We start from the raw sequence: 20,244 nt of genomic DNA on the forward strand, positions 1-20,244 counted from the left end.
TAAGGGTTTTGGGGCCCCTTCAAAACCTATTTTACTCTAATCAAATATGATTTTCTTTTTTATTGCAAGGTTGAGACACCATTTTACTAACAATTGAATACATCAAAACTCTAAAGAAACATATCTAACATAAGGCATTTATTTTGGGTTCACCAAAATGTGGAGGAAGGGATTTACTACTCAAGATAACAATGTCTCTAGAAACAAAATACCCTCAACCACCTCACTAAATTAACAGTTTAGTGAGCTATAAAAGACAACACTGAAAGCGAAACTAAAACTACATTAAACTACTAAAATAAGATGAAAATATAGAATAACTAGAAAGTATAGTGAAACACAAAAATAAAAATCTTCCAACATGGAGATTTATTTACCAGATGGAAAAAGTCTTGGCCTCATAGGCTAATAAGATAAATATATTATTATTATTACATTAGTGGCTAAGTTAATCTTATTTTAATAGATTGGGTATATACAATATTCGAAACCATTTTATGCAATTCTTGAGTAGGCCTATTTTGTGTTTGATTAGGTCGGCCATCGTTGAGCAATCTAAATATGATTCGCGAACACTACGGCAAAACGCGCTCGTTGGAAACCTTCACTTACGCAACCGACTTGATAGTTAGTTGCCCTCGGCACGCCACACGCAAGGAAAAACTGATTCATAAGTCAAAATCTTCCAGTATGTTCCATAAAGCAAGCTTAAATAAAACCACCCCTAATATCCCCTCAGTTCATTCAATTAAAGTTTTCCTATCCAAGGAGTCTCGCACTCTGCAGAAAACCCACTTTAGGAATTCTAAGCTTTCAGAGGCGAAAATGGCATCGTATTGCTCTCGCATTGCAGTGGGATTGTTTGTGACGGCGGCGGTGCTTATCAATGGGGTGGCAGCTCGGCCGTTTAGGGTGGACGAAACCGTTCGCTGGGTTCCGCGCCTCGGCTCATTTAATGACTGGGTCCAAAAATACCGTTTTCTTATCGGCTACACCCTGGGTAAGATTTTTACTTTTTGTTTCCTTCTCAGTAAATTGTAATCTTAGAAAGAGTTTGTAAATGTTTGTGGGTATTGAGAATTCTCTGGTACCATGTCCTACAATACAGGCAACCATTCTCCCTCACCTGCCCCTGAGCCTGCCCGTGGCCCCGTCAAAGGACGCTTCTCGCCGGAAAAAGCTGGCTGCTGTCAAGGCAATTGCTGCGAACTGGAAAATCTTCTAGTCTGCTGTGAAAGGCACTTATAGCCCGGGAAGAGGCCGGACGCCATTACACCTGCAAATGATCACTGGTTTTGAAAGTTTGTTTAGAATTGGTGGGATTCAGGAGCTTTTTCGGATTCTTTTCTAAATAAACAAATGTTATTTACAAATAAGCGCACCGGTTTTGGAAGTTTGTTTCTTGCGTGGACGGTGCACTGTTTTAGTTTGAAAGTTGGTGGGATTCGGGAGCTTTTGGGTTTTTTTGTCTTGTTAGCTTTATCCCTCTGTGTTTTGATAGCTGTGATATAAACAAATGTAACCTTATTTTCTTAATATAATTTCAGTTCTTTTTATAAGAACAACTATCCAAAGGATGTTTGTCTTGTTAGCTTTATTCTTTATTGTTTAAAAGCTATGTCATAAACAAATGTAAGTGTCTTTTCTTATTATAATTTTATTTCCTTTTATAGGAAGAACTATTCAAGATTTTGTAAAGTACCTCTTTTTATTTCTTTAATATATTAAAATTGAATCATATGTGAAAATTTTGATAAATAAATATATCTATATATTAAAAATAAAAAATATTTTAAAAACCACAATAAATATAAAATTACGAGAGAGGAGTCTAAAGTAGAGTGGGGTCTAATAATGGGGATGGTAGTTGGGCAAAATTAGTTCAATAGTTGAACTCAAAAAGTGCCATTTCAATACTTATCTTCAAAAAGATTCCTTGCAAAATTAGTTCTATAGTTGAACTCAAAAAGTGTCATTTCAATATCTCCAAAAAGATTCCTGGCAAAATTAGTTCAATAGTTGAACACAAAAAGTGTCATTTCAATATTTATCTCCAAAAGGATTCCAATGAATTTGAAAAAGCAACCACTTGTGTTGCCACATGAGCACACCAATAAAGATGACTTAGTGAACAACTATGGGTCTTACTTCTTTTGGTGTCATTGTATACACCTTGAAAAAAAAAAGATATATAATGTGGCATAATATTTGACCATGTGGACTTGAAACCAATTTTTTTAAGTAGGGGAGTTGACAAATGAATATCTATATAAAATTGAAAGTGATTTGAAATATTTAAGATAGATTTTGGGAGGCACAAAGTTAGAGTACTCTACTATAGCACCCTCTCCCCTAGATATTCTCTTTCACAAATATAATGATTCTTATATATGTTTTAAAGAATTCTTTTGATATTTTAGATGAAAATTAGATAAGTGTTAAACAAATATTGAGATAAATTGAATTACTATATTTATGGGATGATTATAGGGAAGATAAATATACCTTTTGCCCCCTATTTTAGTTAAGTTATTGGACATCTTTAATGATTTTGTATAAGATGGAAGATATATCAAACAGAAAATGATTTTTTTTAATATATGTTGTATGTATTTAATTTTTTATTAAAAAAATATATATTAATATGATATTGATCTAAAATAAATTTTATTTTTAATTAAAAATCTTAATATACAAATATAAAATATGTAACAATTAATTGAAACTAAATTGAAATGGATAATATTAAAGATTATGGAATATTAAAGATTATGGAATATTTATAAAATAAAAAATAGATATTACATTTAAATCTCTTTTACTGTAATCTATTAAAAAATATATAACACTTTCTTAATACTATTTGTGAAAAAAATGAACTAAAAGATGATTTTTCATTAATTGAAATTAAGAATATAATATTTTTTAAAATTTTAATTAATGAATGAATATCATTAAATAGAAAATTAAATGTTGAATAAACATTTAAATTGGACGTGTGACTATGTAACAAAGTTGGGTCTTTGTTTATGAAGAAACACAATAGAGATGGAAAGTTTAACCTTGTGAAAAAGTAAGTTCTTTTCTTATGAGGAAAGGAGTAGAGATGGGAAATGCAACCTTATGAAAAAAATAAGTTCTTTACTTATGAAGAAAGATGTAGCGATGGAATTGCAACCATATAAAAAACCATGATCTTCATCTATGAGGAAAGATGTAGACATAGAAAGTACAAACATTGTTTTCATTGTTTCCCTTGACATTCTCGAAACCTACATCTTTGAATCATATAGGGGAAGAGCACTATTAGTTGAGCACCCTAACTTCGTGCTTCTCAAAATCCTACATGGAAATTTCAGATCACTCCCAATTTTTTATAGTAGCTTACTTGGCAAGTCCCTTGCTTATAACTAGGCTTTCAGCACCACATCATCAAGTATGGTGCCACATCAACATCCTTTTGGCCAAGGTGTCTAAAACAGCCCCAAAAAAATGTGAGACCAATAGGCATGCAAAAGAGGCCCCAATGGTTGTGCAGCTGACATGGCATCACCTGATTGGTTACTTTTTACAATATTAGTATATTTGCTAATGACTATTGGTACATTTCCTAACAAAAATTGATATTTTATGTTTCAAACAATAGGTTTTATTTGTTCAATTTTTTGAATAAAAGGTATCAACAACCCTCACAACAATTGGTACATGCTCAAACACTAGTGCTCTTCCCCTACCTATGTTAACAATCCTCTTGAATTTTTCATAGCATGCTCATTCTCACCCACTACCATGATCTTGCAGGTCTCATCTTCGTGAAGAATGCATAAACTAAATCATCTGAATGGTCGTACAATGCAACTTTCATCATGAATATCTTATTAAATAAAAGGAAGTCACCATGATTATCTTAAGTAATACAATGGATTATTTTGATATATATAATCCCTACAATATACGTATTTACTTTTTTCATTTTTTTAACATCTCTTTAACAACCATATATAATTGAAATGCCTCTCAGCATAATAATTACCATTCATTTTTTGTACAAAGATCATGCAGCAAAGGAGATGTGTGGAAGCATTCTTTCTCTGTTACTCTCTTTTATTGTAATTTGTTCTCTCAGCCAAAATAGGGGAGAATAATTAGTAGTGGTGCACCCTATCTTTAGATGTTGAGTACCATGTGGATTCAAATTGACATCTAGAAGTTGTCCAAAAAGTGAGGCAATCAAACGAGTTGAGGTGGAATGAACTTTATGAGTGATTGTAGAGGGGTTCAATGAAGAATTGGGAAGAGCTTTCATGGATCCTGGCTAGGAAATTAAATGCAACTCTCTGAGAGGTAGGGACACCTTGGCCTCAAGCCCCTATCATAAAGGGAAATATTCGATGTCCTCTTGATATCAAGAATTGGATCAAATGAAGTATGGTGAGGAAGAGATCTCATGGTGAAAGAATGTGAATAATAAGCTTGTTTGGCCTAAATGTAATCTCTTTCACCAGCTAGCTACATGCAATATATGCCTCACTTGGGATAATCTGTGTAAGAGTGGGGAATATCAAGATGTGTCCTTTGTGGTAATAGTAAAAAATGTTCTTCCTATTTGATTTTTTTAGTGTTATTATTATAGAGATATTTGGCACCTTCGATGGAATGTCTACAATCTTTTCTTGAATTATGGAAAAGTTTGGGGAGACCTCTAGCTAAGGATTTATTTATATAGGTGGCTTGGTCTATCGGTTCCTCCTATATGATTTGGAAATTTTCTATTGAGTGAAATCATCTAGTTTCTTTCAAGGTAGGAATTTTGGGGTTCAAAAATCATGTAGCAAAACTTATGGTATGATTCAAGAAACCACTTTTTCTAAGTGAGATGTTTATGCCCTTAGAACCTATAGAAGTTGAGATGATAAAGTGATTAAGCTTATGAGGTAATGGTTCTAGGCCTTCTTGGATTTAGTGAAGGGGTACAATCCCATAAAGAAAATCCAAAGTGATGAAAAGTGGTTACTACCTAGTGAAGGAGTGCTTGTAATTAATGTTAATGGGTCTTGTAGAGAAAATCATGGACATGTATGGATTGAAGTAATTGGAAGAGATAGTTTTGGCACTTTTCTTTTCTTCTTCTCCATCTATAAGAGAAAGTTGACCAAAAATCTTATGGAGGCTCTTGCTCTACTTTATTCTTTATAAAGGGGATACTTGCTTGGCCAGACTAAGATAATTAATGGCTTAGATTATGATATTTTAGGTAATCTATTGATCAAGAAAATATTTGATTTTGTTGATTAGTAGTTGGCTTTAATGGCCTCATATATTCTTAGGTTGGATATTTCATTGGACTTTGTTTCTTTCATACACATCTTGTGGGGGTCTAATGGTGTGGCATACTATTTTGCTAGATGGGCTTTTGAACAATTAAGGGACTGACACGCTAGACACTTGGAGAATCTTCCCCAGTAGTGCTCTAATAAGTTACAAAAGTTGATTGATAAGGGAATTCATGACTCACAAGGTTGTTTTCTCAAGATATCATTTCTTAGTCTTTTTGTTGAATATGGGTAGTTTTAAGGCCCTTGATGGGTTGGTACTTTTACTTTGAATGTATTGGTGACTACTTTCAATCGAATATTTTTTTCTCCTTTAATTAAAAAAATATATATCTATTTTTCTATTTTTCATATCTATGAAACAAAGACCTTAATGTTTGGTGAAAACCTATATGCATAAGAAATAAAAAATGAAGATATAATAAAATTAGATATATTCAAAACTATATTTTTTATAAATCTTATAACAAGGACTACACACCTACAAAACATAACTTCTAAATGAATTAATTTGATCCCCCAAAACATAAAAAAAAAAAGTAAATAATATCAATATTTTAATAATTGCAAAGGAGACTCCATTGTAGGTACGATTTAAGACTATAGGGTTTCTATCAAAGAAGGTTTGATCTAACCCTATTGAATTAAAATATATTTAAATGGAACATGTCAAGGCTTAAATTCTTATATTTTTTTAAATATATGTGATTTTAGGCAAAAATTAAAATGTTGTGAAAGTGAGACATCGTATTGAGGGATCACCCTCTACATATTAACTCCTTATCAACCTCGGCCTACTCCTTCACTTATCATGACATAAGATATATTTCCTTCTATCCTCATTATGTTATTTCTTTTGGGATTTTAGTTCCTTCAATTATTTAGATTCCTTTTCTCCTTCTCTACTAAGAGATTCATGTAGTCATTTATTGTAAACATCTAGGTTTGTTAGCTCAATCAAATTCTAAGATCACCAGAATTATTTGGTCTTTCATTAACAATGAGCATAGATAGATTGAGGAATTTTCTAATGGTTGGAATAATTTTAGAGTCCAATTCCTGATTCAACTAGTTGTCCTAGGCTTTCTTGTGTGAAATTGATGTATATCTTGACTAAAATCTACATTGCCTCCATCACCTAAACCTCCACAATTAGTATAGTAATATATTGCTCCAAGCATGCCAAATGTGGCTACTAGAGATGGGAATAAAAAATTTCCCTATTCTTATTGGAAATTCATATCACTACAAAGATTCATCTTCCCCTCCACCAACCATGAGGAGGGCTAGCTTATAGTAGAAGACTAGGACAATATTCCAATTCCTCATGTTATCTATCTACCATGCTAGGCGAGTCTTCATCACCCACCACTTATCTAGTTGAATCAATAAAATTACTTTGAGGTGCATGTGTTATGGATTCTCATACTTTTAATGCTATTGTAGATTGAAACTGAGTAGAAGAGTCAACAAAACAATGTTTGTGTATAACTTCATTTGTTGAAATAACAACTCCTGATAGACTAAGGATGTTTTGTACATTGTATAAGCATCATTAGCTACACTAATTTTAAATCTATAATTGGGATGTGTATCATCCACTAGTGCCTCTTCATTCAAGGTACACATCCCTACATTTTTTAATCCTATTGTGATATTCGACATTGCTAACGATTTTTGTAGTGAATAGTTGCCTAGTTTTGTTGATTATGCCCTCTCGATTTTGACATTTGAAATTTTTCCTATCCATGATGCTTATTTATATTTTAAGTATTATTTGAAAGGTTAAAACATACTCACATTGAGATGTTGTAGTTTATGTGATGTGTGCACCAACAATGTAAGCAAGTCTACCAAACACCCTTACTTCCTGGATGGTTGTGATTGTGACATAGCTTCCACATCCATAAAAAATTAGTAGGTTTATTTTTATGGGTGAGTTGTCTCCTAAAACTAAGTGTATAAAGTGGTGCAACCAATTCATAACTAGTTTTTTTATCTTCCAAACCTAACATGCTTTATCCAAATAGTGGGAATAGTATCTGTAGACACCTAAAACTTGCACATCTAATTAAATAAATTTTATTTGTTTAATTATTTTTTATTCATCTATTAGTTAAACTAAGGTTTAATTTATATCACCATTTCTTCTATCTAGCATTAATTAAATACAACATTTGATTAAATCCCCTTTCGTCCATTAATTGAATAAACTCTATTTATTTAATTAAATTATCTTTCAACATTTTAATTCAATTTACATTTAATTAAAATCATTTCTTGCATTTTAATTGAATTTACAAACTTAGAGATGAGTGGGAAGAACATAGTCATTGTAACCAAATGGTAGCCTCTTGATGAGAATTACATATATAGGATCATAGTTATGGTTGATAATAGATAGTAATTCAAAAAATTTACAGTGTAGTTAGGAGAAGATATACATCATAGGCAATGCATTCAAAGTCATTAAGAATTATAGTGTCATAAATTGTATCCTCATACAATTTACACTCATTTGAGGCTCACTTTGGTTGTTTTCCCCTCATTCCCCTAATTTTGATTGATTGTGCTCAATCCAGGATCAAATTTGGAAGTTCGACACTGATCTATACTCACTGACAAGATTCTAGCTCACTAATTTTCTAGGTCTATGGAACCTAGTGTCTTAGTGCTCTTGGACTATGGTGCCTAGTTCCCTAGAGCTCCATATATATGTACCTAGTGCTATGGACTTATCAAATCAAGCAAAAATTCAAACCTCCAATGGTTGAGAAGTTGCTAAGCAAGAAATAGCTCCCTGATGTCAGCCTTTTCCAAATTTCCAACATGCTTCATGAGGTTATGTATAAATACAACTCTCACACCCTCATTTGAAAATCTCCTAATTCCAATTAATACTTTGATTCAAAAAATACAACCAAACATTTTCAATACGTTGAAGGGGAGATAAATCATTCAAGCATTTAGATTAGTATCCATGATACATTTTATGTGCTTTCTCCATGAGTGAAGGAATGCATGAACTCTTATCAAGAAACATCAACTTGTTATGATACTTCAAGATAAGAACATTCATACAAAAGGTATAATAATTGTTAATGTTTTATTTTCTTAAGGTTTTCAACCTCTTTCCTACAAGGGTAAGATCTCTTTCTAATCATCATTTTTGTAATGGAGGTTAATTCCTACCTATGGTTTGATGTAGGTAAGCCCTTATACAACCTAACATTTTTCCCTTTTTTGTGTGTGCAGATACTAGATCCAATGGTAGAGAGTTAGAAGTTCAAAAAGTGTAGAAATAGTTACATAGTTCTAGATTTAGAACAAGTACAAAACCCTATCACTATTGCCTTGCTCAAGTGTCCAACACTTTTCAAATGAAATTTTGAGAGGAAAATATACAAGGCATCCTAATTAGGATTTTGTACACCTAAGTTGATGAAAACACCTCTAGACAATGGTTCCTATTAACATAGACTGACTCTGTCAAGACTAGATTGCAAACACAAGTTCCTCTTTGTATCACATTTTAAGATCTAATCTTATTTTTTTAACTCATGTTGTTTCTTTTAAAATTACCAAGTTCTTGCATCTTTTATTATCATATCCTATCACATCAATCAAAACAAAATAATAAATCACAAGTTTTAAACCCTCCCAAGGGAGTAAAGTTGGGACTAACTAATTATTCTCAAATGCAAGTTTGATGGAAATTGGAAATGATTCCTAGTTTCCATGTTTAGACTATTGAATCCCCCTCCCCATCATTTGAAGAATATAATTGAAAACCAATGATATGCATTTACTATATAAGATGAAACCCCATATGTGCATTTAAAGCATGTTAGATGAAACTTTACATTGCATTCACATGCATAAATTATATTAATAGTAAACATTTACATTCACTTACAACAAACTAGGTGTACAAGATATATGTTGACATTCTAATATTAAAATTTTGAATGTTCTATGATTCTCTAGAATAAGTGTCTCCAATCACCATGCCTTCCTATTTATTTAACCTTAGAAAGGTGTCACACAACTCCAATTTCTCTTAAACTATAGAAAATTTTAGTAGAATAAGAATGAGTTCCATTATGAAAATGACTGATATCTTGTTCATGTTTTTCATGAATAAATTCCTTCTCTACTAGGTTTTATTGAACTAGATCCTAGACTTACTAATGGTTTAACCTTATCATATGTGTATGATATGATATGCTTGTCCATATTATTTAAAGACAACTCGTCACAATATGATTTAGCATGTTGTTTAATTCCTATTACATTTTTTTTGTTATAGAGATATTTTTTAGTATGTTTTGTTAGTTAAAGCTTTTCATGTTTGTCATTTTAAGCTATATTCTTTTATATTGTATAATCTATTAAGAATATAAAGTGTTTTTAATCACTCCAAAATACTTATCATGAAGAGTTATATCTCATGCAAAAAAAATACATCCATCCACATATGTTATCTATTTCAAGTTTTTTGGATACATATAAGTTAAGCAATATAATAAATCTATTCAAGCTCTCTAATTTCATCAATTACTATACACTTTTTCTTTTTGCAAAAAATATGTGAAAGAAATAAAGTTACAAACCATTGAGCTTGTAGAACAACAAAAAGACAATAGATAGGTTTTAAAATAACCAACCAATCTATGGCTTTGTTTCATTTTCAAGAACTCGAACCATTTACACAATCCCATTAAAATTGTTTGACATAATTTGAAAATCTCTAAGGTAGATTAGATGTTGTAATGTTAAAATCTAACGTTGGAATTTAAATTACATTCCAATGTGCCCTAAGTCCAAATCATGAAACACAAATTAAAAAGGTATTGAATCAAAGAAAACTCACACACACATCTAATATCATTTATCAATGAAGAATGTGTGGTCCCATCTAGCTTGTGTGTGCACTTTATAAATTTAATTATTAGCTTTGCATTTGAAGAATTAGGATGTGAGAGTAATTCTCATTATAAAGAGACAAATTTGTGAATTCGATCATTGGGATAACAATATTTTCTAATCTACAAATCTTGCTAGTTGTGATAATAACAAGATTTATTTTAGGAAAAAATGAATTTAAAATTATCAAAAGAATGGCTTATGATGAAAAAAGTATGGAAAAATCTAGTCAAATAGAATCCATTGAAATAAATGTGAAACTAAAGGTAAAGCCCATATAGTAGAAATAGACTGTATTGTGTTAAACATGAAACTAAAAAATGAAGCGTTACATATATTAAAAATAAAAAGTCCATTCAACTAAATGTGAAACAAATCAATTTAAAAAAAAAATCCCATTGTGATAGTATTTTTTATTTCTCGAGCTATATATTATTAGTTCCTACCACACGCAGGAATACTAATGAATTCACCCAAATCTATTAAATGGCAAAGCATCAACCAATCGAAATCAAGAAGTAAAATAGGTTGATCAAATTTTATAATGATTTTTTTTCCAAATTTATTTCAAAATAGACAAATTGATTCATATATTATTTTGTTCAATAATAGTACTCTTTAGTCTTATTAGTATGATGTTGGTATTTTAAATATCAAAGCATCAACCAATGAGAAGCAAAAATTAAAATAGGTTGATCAAATTTCCTAATGTTTGTATTTTTGTTTGCATTTTCATCAAGAATATTCTTCAATCATTTCACTATTATATAATAGTAACTAGTTTTTTCCTATTTATTTTGACAATGTAATGGGTGATAAAGCCACTCAAGATTTTTTATAATAATAATTAAAATATATATATAAAATTATAAATACCAAACATATAAAAAGGTTAAATGTATAACTCTAATTGGCTCATTTATATAATAATAATATAATCATTTCTTATATAATATTATAGAATAACTAAAATTATTAGATAATAACATAATAAATAATAAATAGTAATTTAATATAATTTATATATTAATGAAAAATTATAATACATTAATTATATGTAAATTAATAATAACTGAATAATTAATGCTTATTATATAGTCATTAATAATAAATAATATGAATAATGATATATGTTATTAATAATTAATATTATAATAAATTATAGTTATATTTCTATTATTATTTTCATAATATATAGATTGATTATTACATGTATAATTATATCTGATACTTGTTATCATAATTTTTTTTATCGGTATCGTTTAAGTAATTTAAACAATATTATCAAAAATTTAAATAAGATTTGTCACAATCCAAATTCATAATTTTCATCTATCTTATCCACCATAGTTTCTACATACAAAATTTGTCCTAGTTTACTCCTCCTTCAAATCCATACAAATTTATAGATAGCATCTATCCTATTCACCATAGTTTCAACATACATTTCTACAAAATATTGTGTTTCTCATCCTACTACTTACAAATATATTTTTAAACATTGTGTTTCCCCTTTCTCTCTTTTTTTCATTCTTCTTTTGTCATCTCTACTCAAGCAAGGTTATCATAATTATTGTTATATTTCATTAATTAACCATAATATTTGTATAACTATTATAATTATATTGTTATTATTATAATATATTAATTTTAATTTAATGATTAAAAATTATTATACATGGAGCTTTAATTCTAATTTTATATACTCCATTTTTGCAAACAAAATTACTATACATATCTAGTTTTTGTTACATGTAGAAATCATTGTTGTTACAATGTTCTTCAACTAAGCAATATGTTATAGCTTTTGCTATTGTAGGTGCAATGCATCTTTTGTTTACTTACTAGAAAAGATTTTTATGTTTTAACACACACACAACTAATAAACCTTTTAATAAATGTGATAAAATGAAATATATAAAGAAATGTCAAAAATATAAATCATATTTAAACCACTCCAAAACATTTAATCTAGAGCCATATCTCATACAAAAGACAATTTTTTTTTTAATTGAAACCAAGTAAAAAATAATGACAACCAAGCAAATTGCCCAAGAAAATGAATATTGTTTTTTTAATCTATAAATCAAATTGAACAAATCTACTCAAATTATCCAATTTCTATGATACTTAATTTAACCTGCTGCATCATCATATATAGCTTGCAAAAGAAAGTAGACAGAAATCTTAAAATAAAGGGGATTGAAAATTGCAAGGATTGTTTTTTTGGGTGGTTACACCTAACCAATTTGTAGGGGGCTAGGGAATGAAGGGGCTAGCTTACCTATAAAGGATTTATTTTTAAAATGATTTAAATAAAAATTAATTTGAGCGAAAGATTCAAACAGAATGTGTCCTGAACTATTTTTCGAGTGGCGAGTGTGAAATGCTGAAAATACCAAAAAGAGGCTTGCCAGAAAAAGTGCTAGCTACAACCTCATATCGAATCCAAATGACGTATCGAAACCATTATAAATTGCTTTACTGATACTGTTATCGGCTGAAATGGTCAGAGACCATCACCCATGTGAAGAGAAGGAGCAAAATACAAACACGTTACCATGAGAGTCGTATTTCAAGTGGGCGGTGAAAAAGAAAAAGTCATAGGACAAGATTGGAAAAACCTTATGGACGGTGGGAAAGGAATAAACAAATCATAAAGACTGAAAAATTTTCATGACGTGATCCCTCACATGGCAGCCATATTTCGATTCGACACCGCTAGATTAAAAAAATATCATAAGTGGAAAAGAGACTCAAATCGCAAGATTGAAAAAATCTTCTCAACTATTTTAAAAGACAGAGTCAGAGTCAAATCATAAGATTGGATAAATCTTCTAGACGGAAAAGAAAAAAATCAGATCTTAAGAAAAAAAACTTCTAGATGGAAAGGAAAAATTCAGATCTTAAGACATATTATGCATCCCTATCCTAGCTGGCTTCATGTTTAGTTCAACACCTACTCCCAGTGGTCCGTCACATTGCAGTCGTATTTCAATTGGACACTGCTAGAGGAAAATTATAACACAAGTAAAGCATCTTCTCTCAAATGCCAGCCGTATTTCAATAGAACATAGCTAGAAAAATCAAAACATACAACAATGAACTCGGTAAAGCATCTTCTCCCACATGGCAGCCGTATCTCTATTGAACACTACTAGAGAAAAATTCAAGGCATACGACATCAACTCTGTAATTTATCGCCTACCATACGACATCAACTCTGTAATCAACACACCAACTCTCATAGCTTAGCATGTGAATTCTGACACAATGTCGTGTCATTCTAACTAAATCTACTAATATTTTAATTATTGACACACCCACCTCCATCTCTTAGCACGTTAACTCAGGTCATTCGGTCCCACTAATAGCGACATTTTCCTAATCAACCCACCTTATTCCATCGCTTAGCACGTTAACTCAGGTCATTCGGTCCCACTAATAGCGACATTTTCCTAATCAACCCACCTTATTCCATCGCTTAGCATTTGAATATTGAATCTAAGTCATAGTCATTCGGTCCCACTGGTAGCGACATTTTCCTAATCAACCCACTTACTTCCATCGTTCGTCGTGTGCACATTAGACGAAGTCAGGACATTAGGTTTCAGCGGGGCCTCTTTCATAATCAACACACGCACTCCTGTTGCACGCCATGTGAATTGTCTATGACAGAAAGTGAGGTCGAACAACATTTTCATCGTGTCTGTTCGCTTAGTCCCGGAGGTACTATATTTTTATATTAGTAAATACATTGAATTTCAATGGGCACATTGAATTCGTCTCGACTAAGAACTGTCTCTCTTTATATTACTGTGGTTACGCGTTAAAGATATTTCATTTGACGTTACACGAAGGGCAAGAACCCATTATTTTATGCTTAAAACTACGTGATTTCCCGGATTTCTTATATGTTACGACTGATTCCTTCCAAAATATGCCCCATATTTTATAATAAAACTTTATTTATTCCCACATATAAAGCTCATTCGGGATTTAGACACGTTAATTGCAAAATATAAAGCCGGTTTTGAGTTCCCTAATGGTATCTTCATTATTTGAAGAATTGAAGAGCATTGGGAATATTTTATTATTTTGATTATAGAGACTGTAAAGGAAGCTATGTCACAATGATACAATATCAAGATCAAGAGTAGACGTCAAACCAGCGTTTCCTCTTGAGTAAGGCCTCAGCCTCTAGACTACTCTAATACATTATATATGGCAAACTGAAGATTAAACAATGTAGAATTTCACCCGTCCATTATCAAACCATTCTAAGCTCAAACCTTTCCGTAATTATCAGACAAGAGCCTAATGGACTTTGGTAGAAGGCCCTTGTTCTCCGAACGTGATAAAAATCTAATATGGATAAAACAAAAAAACTTTGAGATTAAATACTCACATCCGATGACCTGCAGAATCATAACTTTACTCTAAGAAGACGACATATTTTGATATAAAACGTTAATTTAATTCCAAACTAACAGAAGAACCACTAAATATCAGAATACCAGCACAGGCAACTTAGAATGTAACGTACATCATGAAAACAATAACCACAAGCAAATAACTTTTCGAAGAGCTTTCATAGTCAGCTCACTGATATGAGTATAGCGAATCCATGAAAGCTGGAACTCGTCTCAACCCAGCGTTCGACAAAGCGAACGCCTTTGTTGCAAAGGAGATCTATGGCGCAACATATTTATAGTTGGCGAGCACATTTTAGTAGTGGACACGTCAGACAAAAGCTTGTTGAATGACAGACAGAAGCGTGTGGAACAGCTTGGCTTGCCATTTTAATATTTGATTATTTTTTAAGACTTTTTTATAATAAAATATGTTTAAAATTTTAAAATTTTTTGTTAATAATTATTATTATATATTATTATAATATATAATTAAATTATTTTAATATATTTTTTTACTGATAATGGGCCGTATTAAATATTTTATTAATTTTAAAAAATTACATTTTACATGTTCGATTCCGTGTGGGCACCAGTAGGAAAGAATCGAACTAAGAAAACCTTCGGTCTTGCCCAAGAATACTATCCTGAAAAAAATTACATCACTTCAGCCAATGGCTGGTTACAAAAGAAATTACATCTATAGATTCTCCTGCCTTGATATAGGTGGAGATTTGCGGAGGTGGCAAGAAAAGGAGTTTTGAATTAAGTGTGGTTCTATTTCTTCCATAGTAGCCTTACAACCCTACAAAACCACTATACAACTTTTCTCCTACAAACTGTTAATTTTGAAACATTAGCGAATATAAGGAGTTCGTTACAAGAAATATTCATCTCCACAATTTTAAAACATCAAAACAATATTTGTGCAAAATTAATTCCAGAATAGTCGCTATCCACAACCATTTTGGTTAACAGTCAAGTGAGGATGAACTACAAGTCTGACTATAATAGTTTCTTAAGTTTACTAATGGAAATGCAATAAAGTTTACAATCATATACAAAACATTCCCAAAAAGCAGTAAGTAGTTGTAAGTAGCTGAAAACAAATTAAAACAGATGTTGCAAAAAGAGTAGTTCTAAGTTAAACACACATCTTGACTTTCAATTACACATAAATAATCAAATAAATTATTTAAGTAATGCCAATTCTAGTCTAGGGCCATGACAGCTGAATATCAAGGAAAAGAAGTCATGAATACAAGACATAGCATACCTTAGAGGAAGTCCATCACATAGAACGAAAATATCTTTGTCTATATATATATATATATATATATATATATATATAAAAGAGTCGTTCTACAGAGAACTGTAATGAATATACAATACTTCGATAATGAAACAGAAAGAAACAAGGGCTTCATACATTAGAATGACTGCACCTGTTTTGTGAGTAGAGGAGCAAAGATGGATAACAAGTCTATCACAGAATGCAGGATAAATCAAGAGGACAGAGTAAATATTCTAAGAGAGATTCTAACCACCTCTTTACTTGAAAAAACTTTGCTCTAATAATAGTCTGCAATACTAAGCCAACTTAGTATAAAATAGATTTGTGCATCCAACTGAATTATAAACAACGCATGTTTAACTATATACCAAAAAAGCCCTATATCAAAGTTTTGTCTTCAAAATTTTGTTAGTAGCCAAATTATCCTAAATAAACCAAAGGAAGGGATTAAGTCTTATGATTACAAATCTAATTTGCTAGATACAACAACCTATTCTTCCAAATTGGGATTGCATTCAAGCCTTAGGAGTCAAAGGAAGCGAGCTTCCCCTTTTTCCGAGACTTGCCTTCTTCAAATCTTGTATTAACAAAGGACTCTCCCAAGCTAAATGCGTAGATGTTTGGAATCTCCACATCATCTTCCACAATGTCAATTCCTTCCTCCTTCAAATAGTTGGCAAATCATTTCTTACATGTCAACCATTTAATATGAAGGAGCCATGCCAGAAAGTAGAAATTGTGCTACATTATTGGTATGTTTACAACAAAGGCATCCTCATCTTCTATCTCTAGCATTGGAAATCTCGACACCAGTTTGCTTTTCCACATAAACCTATCATAGTGCTTTGGCTTTGGAACAATAAGGTCGTCTGTCACATTGACTACCACCCTATCCAACTCTCCTAGAAGGTCCTTCTTAAAGACACTTCCACACAATTTCTTCACCACCTCCCTATCTCATTCAAAATGCAAAGCCATGGCTAAAAACATGGCAGCTATGTCTGAGTTTTCCCTACTTCTATCATCATTCTTGATATAATCTTCCCCTAATGTCTTCCTAACCACTCTAATTACTAGGTCATGAGGAAAGGCGAGGATGCCCTTCAACGTATCATCCTTGATTTCCCCTATGAAAGCCATCTGTCTCTTCAATCCCCTAGCCTCAAAGGTGTATCCATACTGCCAAATTAACAGGCTCGAAACCAAGACTTAGTTAAGCTCAAAATTTATGTTTCACTAGAAGAAAAAACCCATCTACTTCTAAAATAATTCAATATGCGAGGTAATCACCTTAACAAACATGCAAACTAAATTCACCATCAATAATCTACCATTTCACTAGAGAAGCCTACAAGGATATTGTTGGCATTGTGTTGTCATTAATATCGATCGGATTGTTTTGTCCTTGATGTCGACCAATATGGAATGTCAACTGGTGAGTAATGTGTTGGCAATGTGTTGGCACTGTGTTGTTGTCAACCGGTAAGCCAACAAGGTTGAACTAATGAAAAATGTGTAGGCAACTGGTATGCAAGTTTGATGTCAACCAATAGGACTCCCACCAGATGAAGATGTTGTCACCGAATAAAGAGAAGACTGACATAAATTATGCTACCTCAAGATAGCAAGGAAGACAAATGGGAAGTTTACTGGCTCATGTGTCTGGTTGAAGATGTATCCGCCTAATTTTAGGAAAGTCATATTAGTGCAATACCGAAAGCAGAGAGAGAAATGTAATGTCAACAAGATCCCACCAGTTGATTGGTCGGCAAGTGACAAAGATTCATTCCCACTGGGTGTTGGCATGTTGAGTGCAACTGTCTATCCACTCCTACCAGTTGGTGGTAATGCTTAGCTTTTTTCACAACATCTGTGGAATACATCATAACCCTCTGAGGTAAGATAGTCAAAGAAGTTAAAGGTAGGTGGTTGAAGGATTATATTGGATGACCAAAGGGAAACATGAGGAAGCCTCTGGTATATGAAACCAAAGATATGCACCGGATCAACAAGAGAAAGCAAGATGAGCTACCGAGAAAGAAAAGGAAGGGTAAGAAGTGATGAGTTTTCCACTTTGGCAAAACCAATTGAGATGATGTCTGGGCTAATGTAGAAGAAAGGAAAGGCTTAGAAATTGCAGACATGTTTTCATTTCGGGATGCTGATGTCAACCGGGATGCAGATGGAGATTGGTATTACCATAGTTGGAGAAAGTGGAAGATTGTTGGCATGGTGTTCTCATGGGTGTTACCAATATATAGGCAGGAGTATTGTCAACTAGTAAACATATCTATCGATATGCTAGAAGGTTTGCATTGGAGTTTGTTGACATGTTGTGTCAACCAATAGGTAAGGCAAATGGTAAGCTAGCATAAAGACAAAGTGAACAACTCTCATCAGATGAAAATGTGCATAGTGACTCACTCTAGGCATGTGTTGTGGTTTGGAAAGTTCAGTCCAGGATAACATGACCTAACAAATAGAACAAAGAAGAGCATGGTATGAAGGTTAACAGGTTATTGTATAACTAGTAGGGCAGATCAACAGGTAGTATAATGTGATTACCACTAGTGAGTTTTTGGTCAGTGCCTAAGCCTGAACTGACACAGTGAACTAAGATGGATGCCGACAAAGATAACACATTGATTCCAGGTGGAAAACATGAAGTGGAAAGTGAATAGTGCATTGTCAAGGTAGTTGGTGATTGGGTCGACATTTAATGTAGACTGCGAAAATCATGGGTCAAGTGCACAGGATTGCGGCTCGAAGAAGATTGAACAACACAGAAGATCTATGCAAACTAAAGATCTATGTTTGGGATGAAGGAGGTTGGATGCTAGAAACTGGATGTCGAAGAAGAGAGTGTGAATGTGCAAGAAAAGAGGTAATTAGCTTGAAAGTTCATTGCATAATATTGAAATGATTGAATGTTGATAAATGAACCAATAAGAGGGTTTTAATTGGTAAGGCACAAAGTAACCAATAACTAGTTACACACTTTGATAGTTCATCAAACTGGCATAATCTAAACTGGTAAGTCAACAACAATGAGCGAACAAGGAAGAGAGAGAGAGAGTGAGAAGATGTCGAGTGAGGTAGAGGCTGAGCAGAAGAGGAATCAGGAAGAGTGAAAATAATCAAGAGTGATGAGAAGCAAAGAAACAAAGAAGAGTTGAACTAGTAGGGAGAAGTGTATACAAAGGTTACAAAACTCATTTGTAACAAGGTGCTTATTTTGGATTAATTCTATAATTCATTGTATTTCATTGAGTTGGTGCTCCTTTGGGTTGGTTCCCATAAATCATTAAGGGTTGGTGCTCCTTGGGTTCGTGCCCTAAACTTTGTAAAATTGTTGTTTCATTGTGAGGCTGAATTGGAGCAGTAGACTCCAGCAAAATTTCTCAACGAGGTTTTTCCCACTTTGGGTTTCCTCGTATAACCAATGTTGTGTGATGTGTCTTTATGTGTGCTTGTTTTTTTATCATTTCTTTTATCTCACCAATATACTCCCTTAGTCTTGGAATTGCTTACCGATAAACATTTTTTAGGATTAAAAGCCTTAAGGTTGTTGATAACCACTGATTCACCCCTCTCTAAGTCGTATCTTGTGTTCTTTAGATATCCTCCTAAAGTGTCAGATATATTAGAATGTAAGGTGAATATGCTTTGGTTTATAATGAGAAAATAATCCTTCAAGATTATTTCTTTTAATTCGGATGGCTAAACTTGCTTCCAACTAAGCTCTAAATGATTTTAATATTATATTATATATAAATTTTAATAATATTTTTAATTTTATATATATATATATATATATATATATATATATATATAAGTAAATTATAGTTTATGTTTTAAATATGTTTATTAAATTATATATTTAATTTATTTACTTTTTGAATATAAATTATATTTTTAATTTAAAAAAAAAAAGAATTGTTCTTATTTATTTTAATAGTTATTATATTATAACATTTATAATATAGAACTAAGAGATTTTAAGATATATATTATATCAAAATTTTAATAATATCATTACTTTATTTTTAAAAATACATATATAAATAAATAATGCTAAGTTTTTAATAAGTAAAATTATTTTTGAAATTACATGTTTAATTTTTTGTAATCATGAATACTTTAACAAGATTATGGTGAGTATTTTAAAAAAATTTAATTTAGAAAGTTTCTTTTTATTGTAATAATACATAGAAGATTATCTTGATTTTTAAATTCTTAAAATCTTCCATCTAAACTTTACAAAAAAATATAATAATAA

The 20,244-nt window shown here is 31.7% G+C and overlaps 1 protein-coding gene and 1 long non-coding RNA gene across 2 annotated transcripts; one reads left to right on the forward strand and one right to left on the reverse strand.

Annotated features, from left to right (window-relative positions):
* Positions 1 to 561: 561 nt before the first annotated feature.
* On the forward strand, positions 562 to 1,566 carry LOC131047160 (uncharacterized). Its single transcript, XM_057981015.2, has 2 exons — positions 562 to 1,000; positions 1,109 to 1,566. Exons 1-2 carry the CDS (start codon positions 562 to 564, stop codon positions 1,246 to 1,248), a joined length of 579 nt encoding a protein of 192 aa, XP_057836998.1. The 3' UTR covers positions 1,249 to 1,566.
* Positions 1,567 to 14,323: 12,757 nt separating this feature from the next.
* LOC131058271 (uncharacterized) lies at positions 14,324 to 14,936 on the reverse strand. The gene is made up of 2 exons (XR_009359451.1): positions 14,806 to 14,936; positions 14,324 to 14,677 (listed from the first exon to the last, which is right to left on the reverse strand). It is a non-coding gene; the product is annotated as an uncharacterized LOC131058271 (long non-coding RNA).
* Positions 14,937 to 20,244: the final 5,308 nt, after the last annotated feature.

Source organism: Cryptomeria japonica, chromosome 11, assembly GCF_030272615.1.
Source record: "Cryptomeria japonica chromosome 11, Sugi_1.0, whole genome shotgun sequence".
In the NCBI taxonomy this organism is placed as follows: Eukaryota; Viridiplantae; Streptophyta; class Pinopsida; order Cupressales; family Cupressaceae; genus Cryptomeria; species Cryptomeria japonica.

Coding starts and splice junctions, on each gene's coding strand:
- LOC131047160 (XM_057981015.2), top strand. CDS start 562: ATGATTCGCGAACACTACGGCAAAACGCGCTCGTTGGAAACCTTCACT. Junction 1,001..1,108: donor TCTTATCGGCTACACCCTGG/GTAAGATTTTTA, acceptor CCTACAATACAG/GCAACCATTCTCCCTCACCT.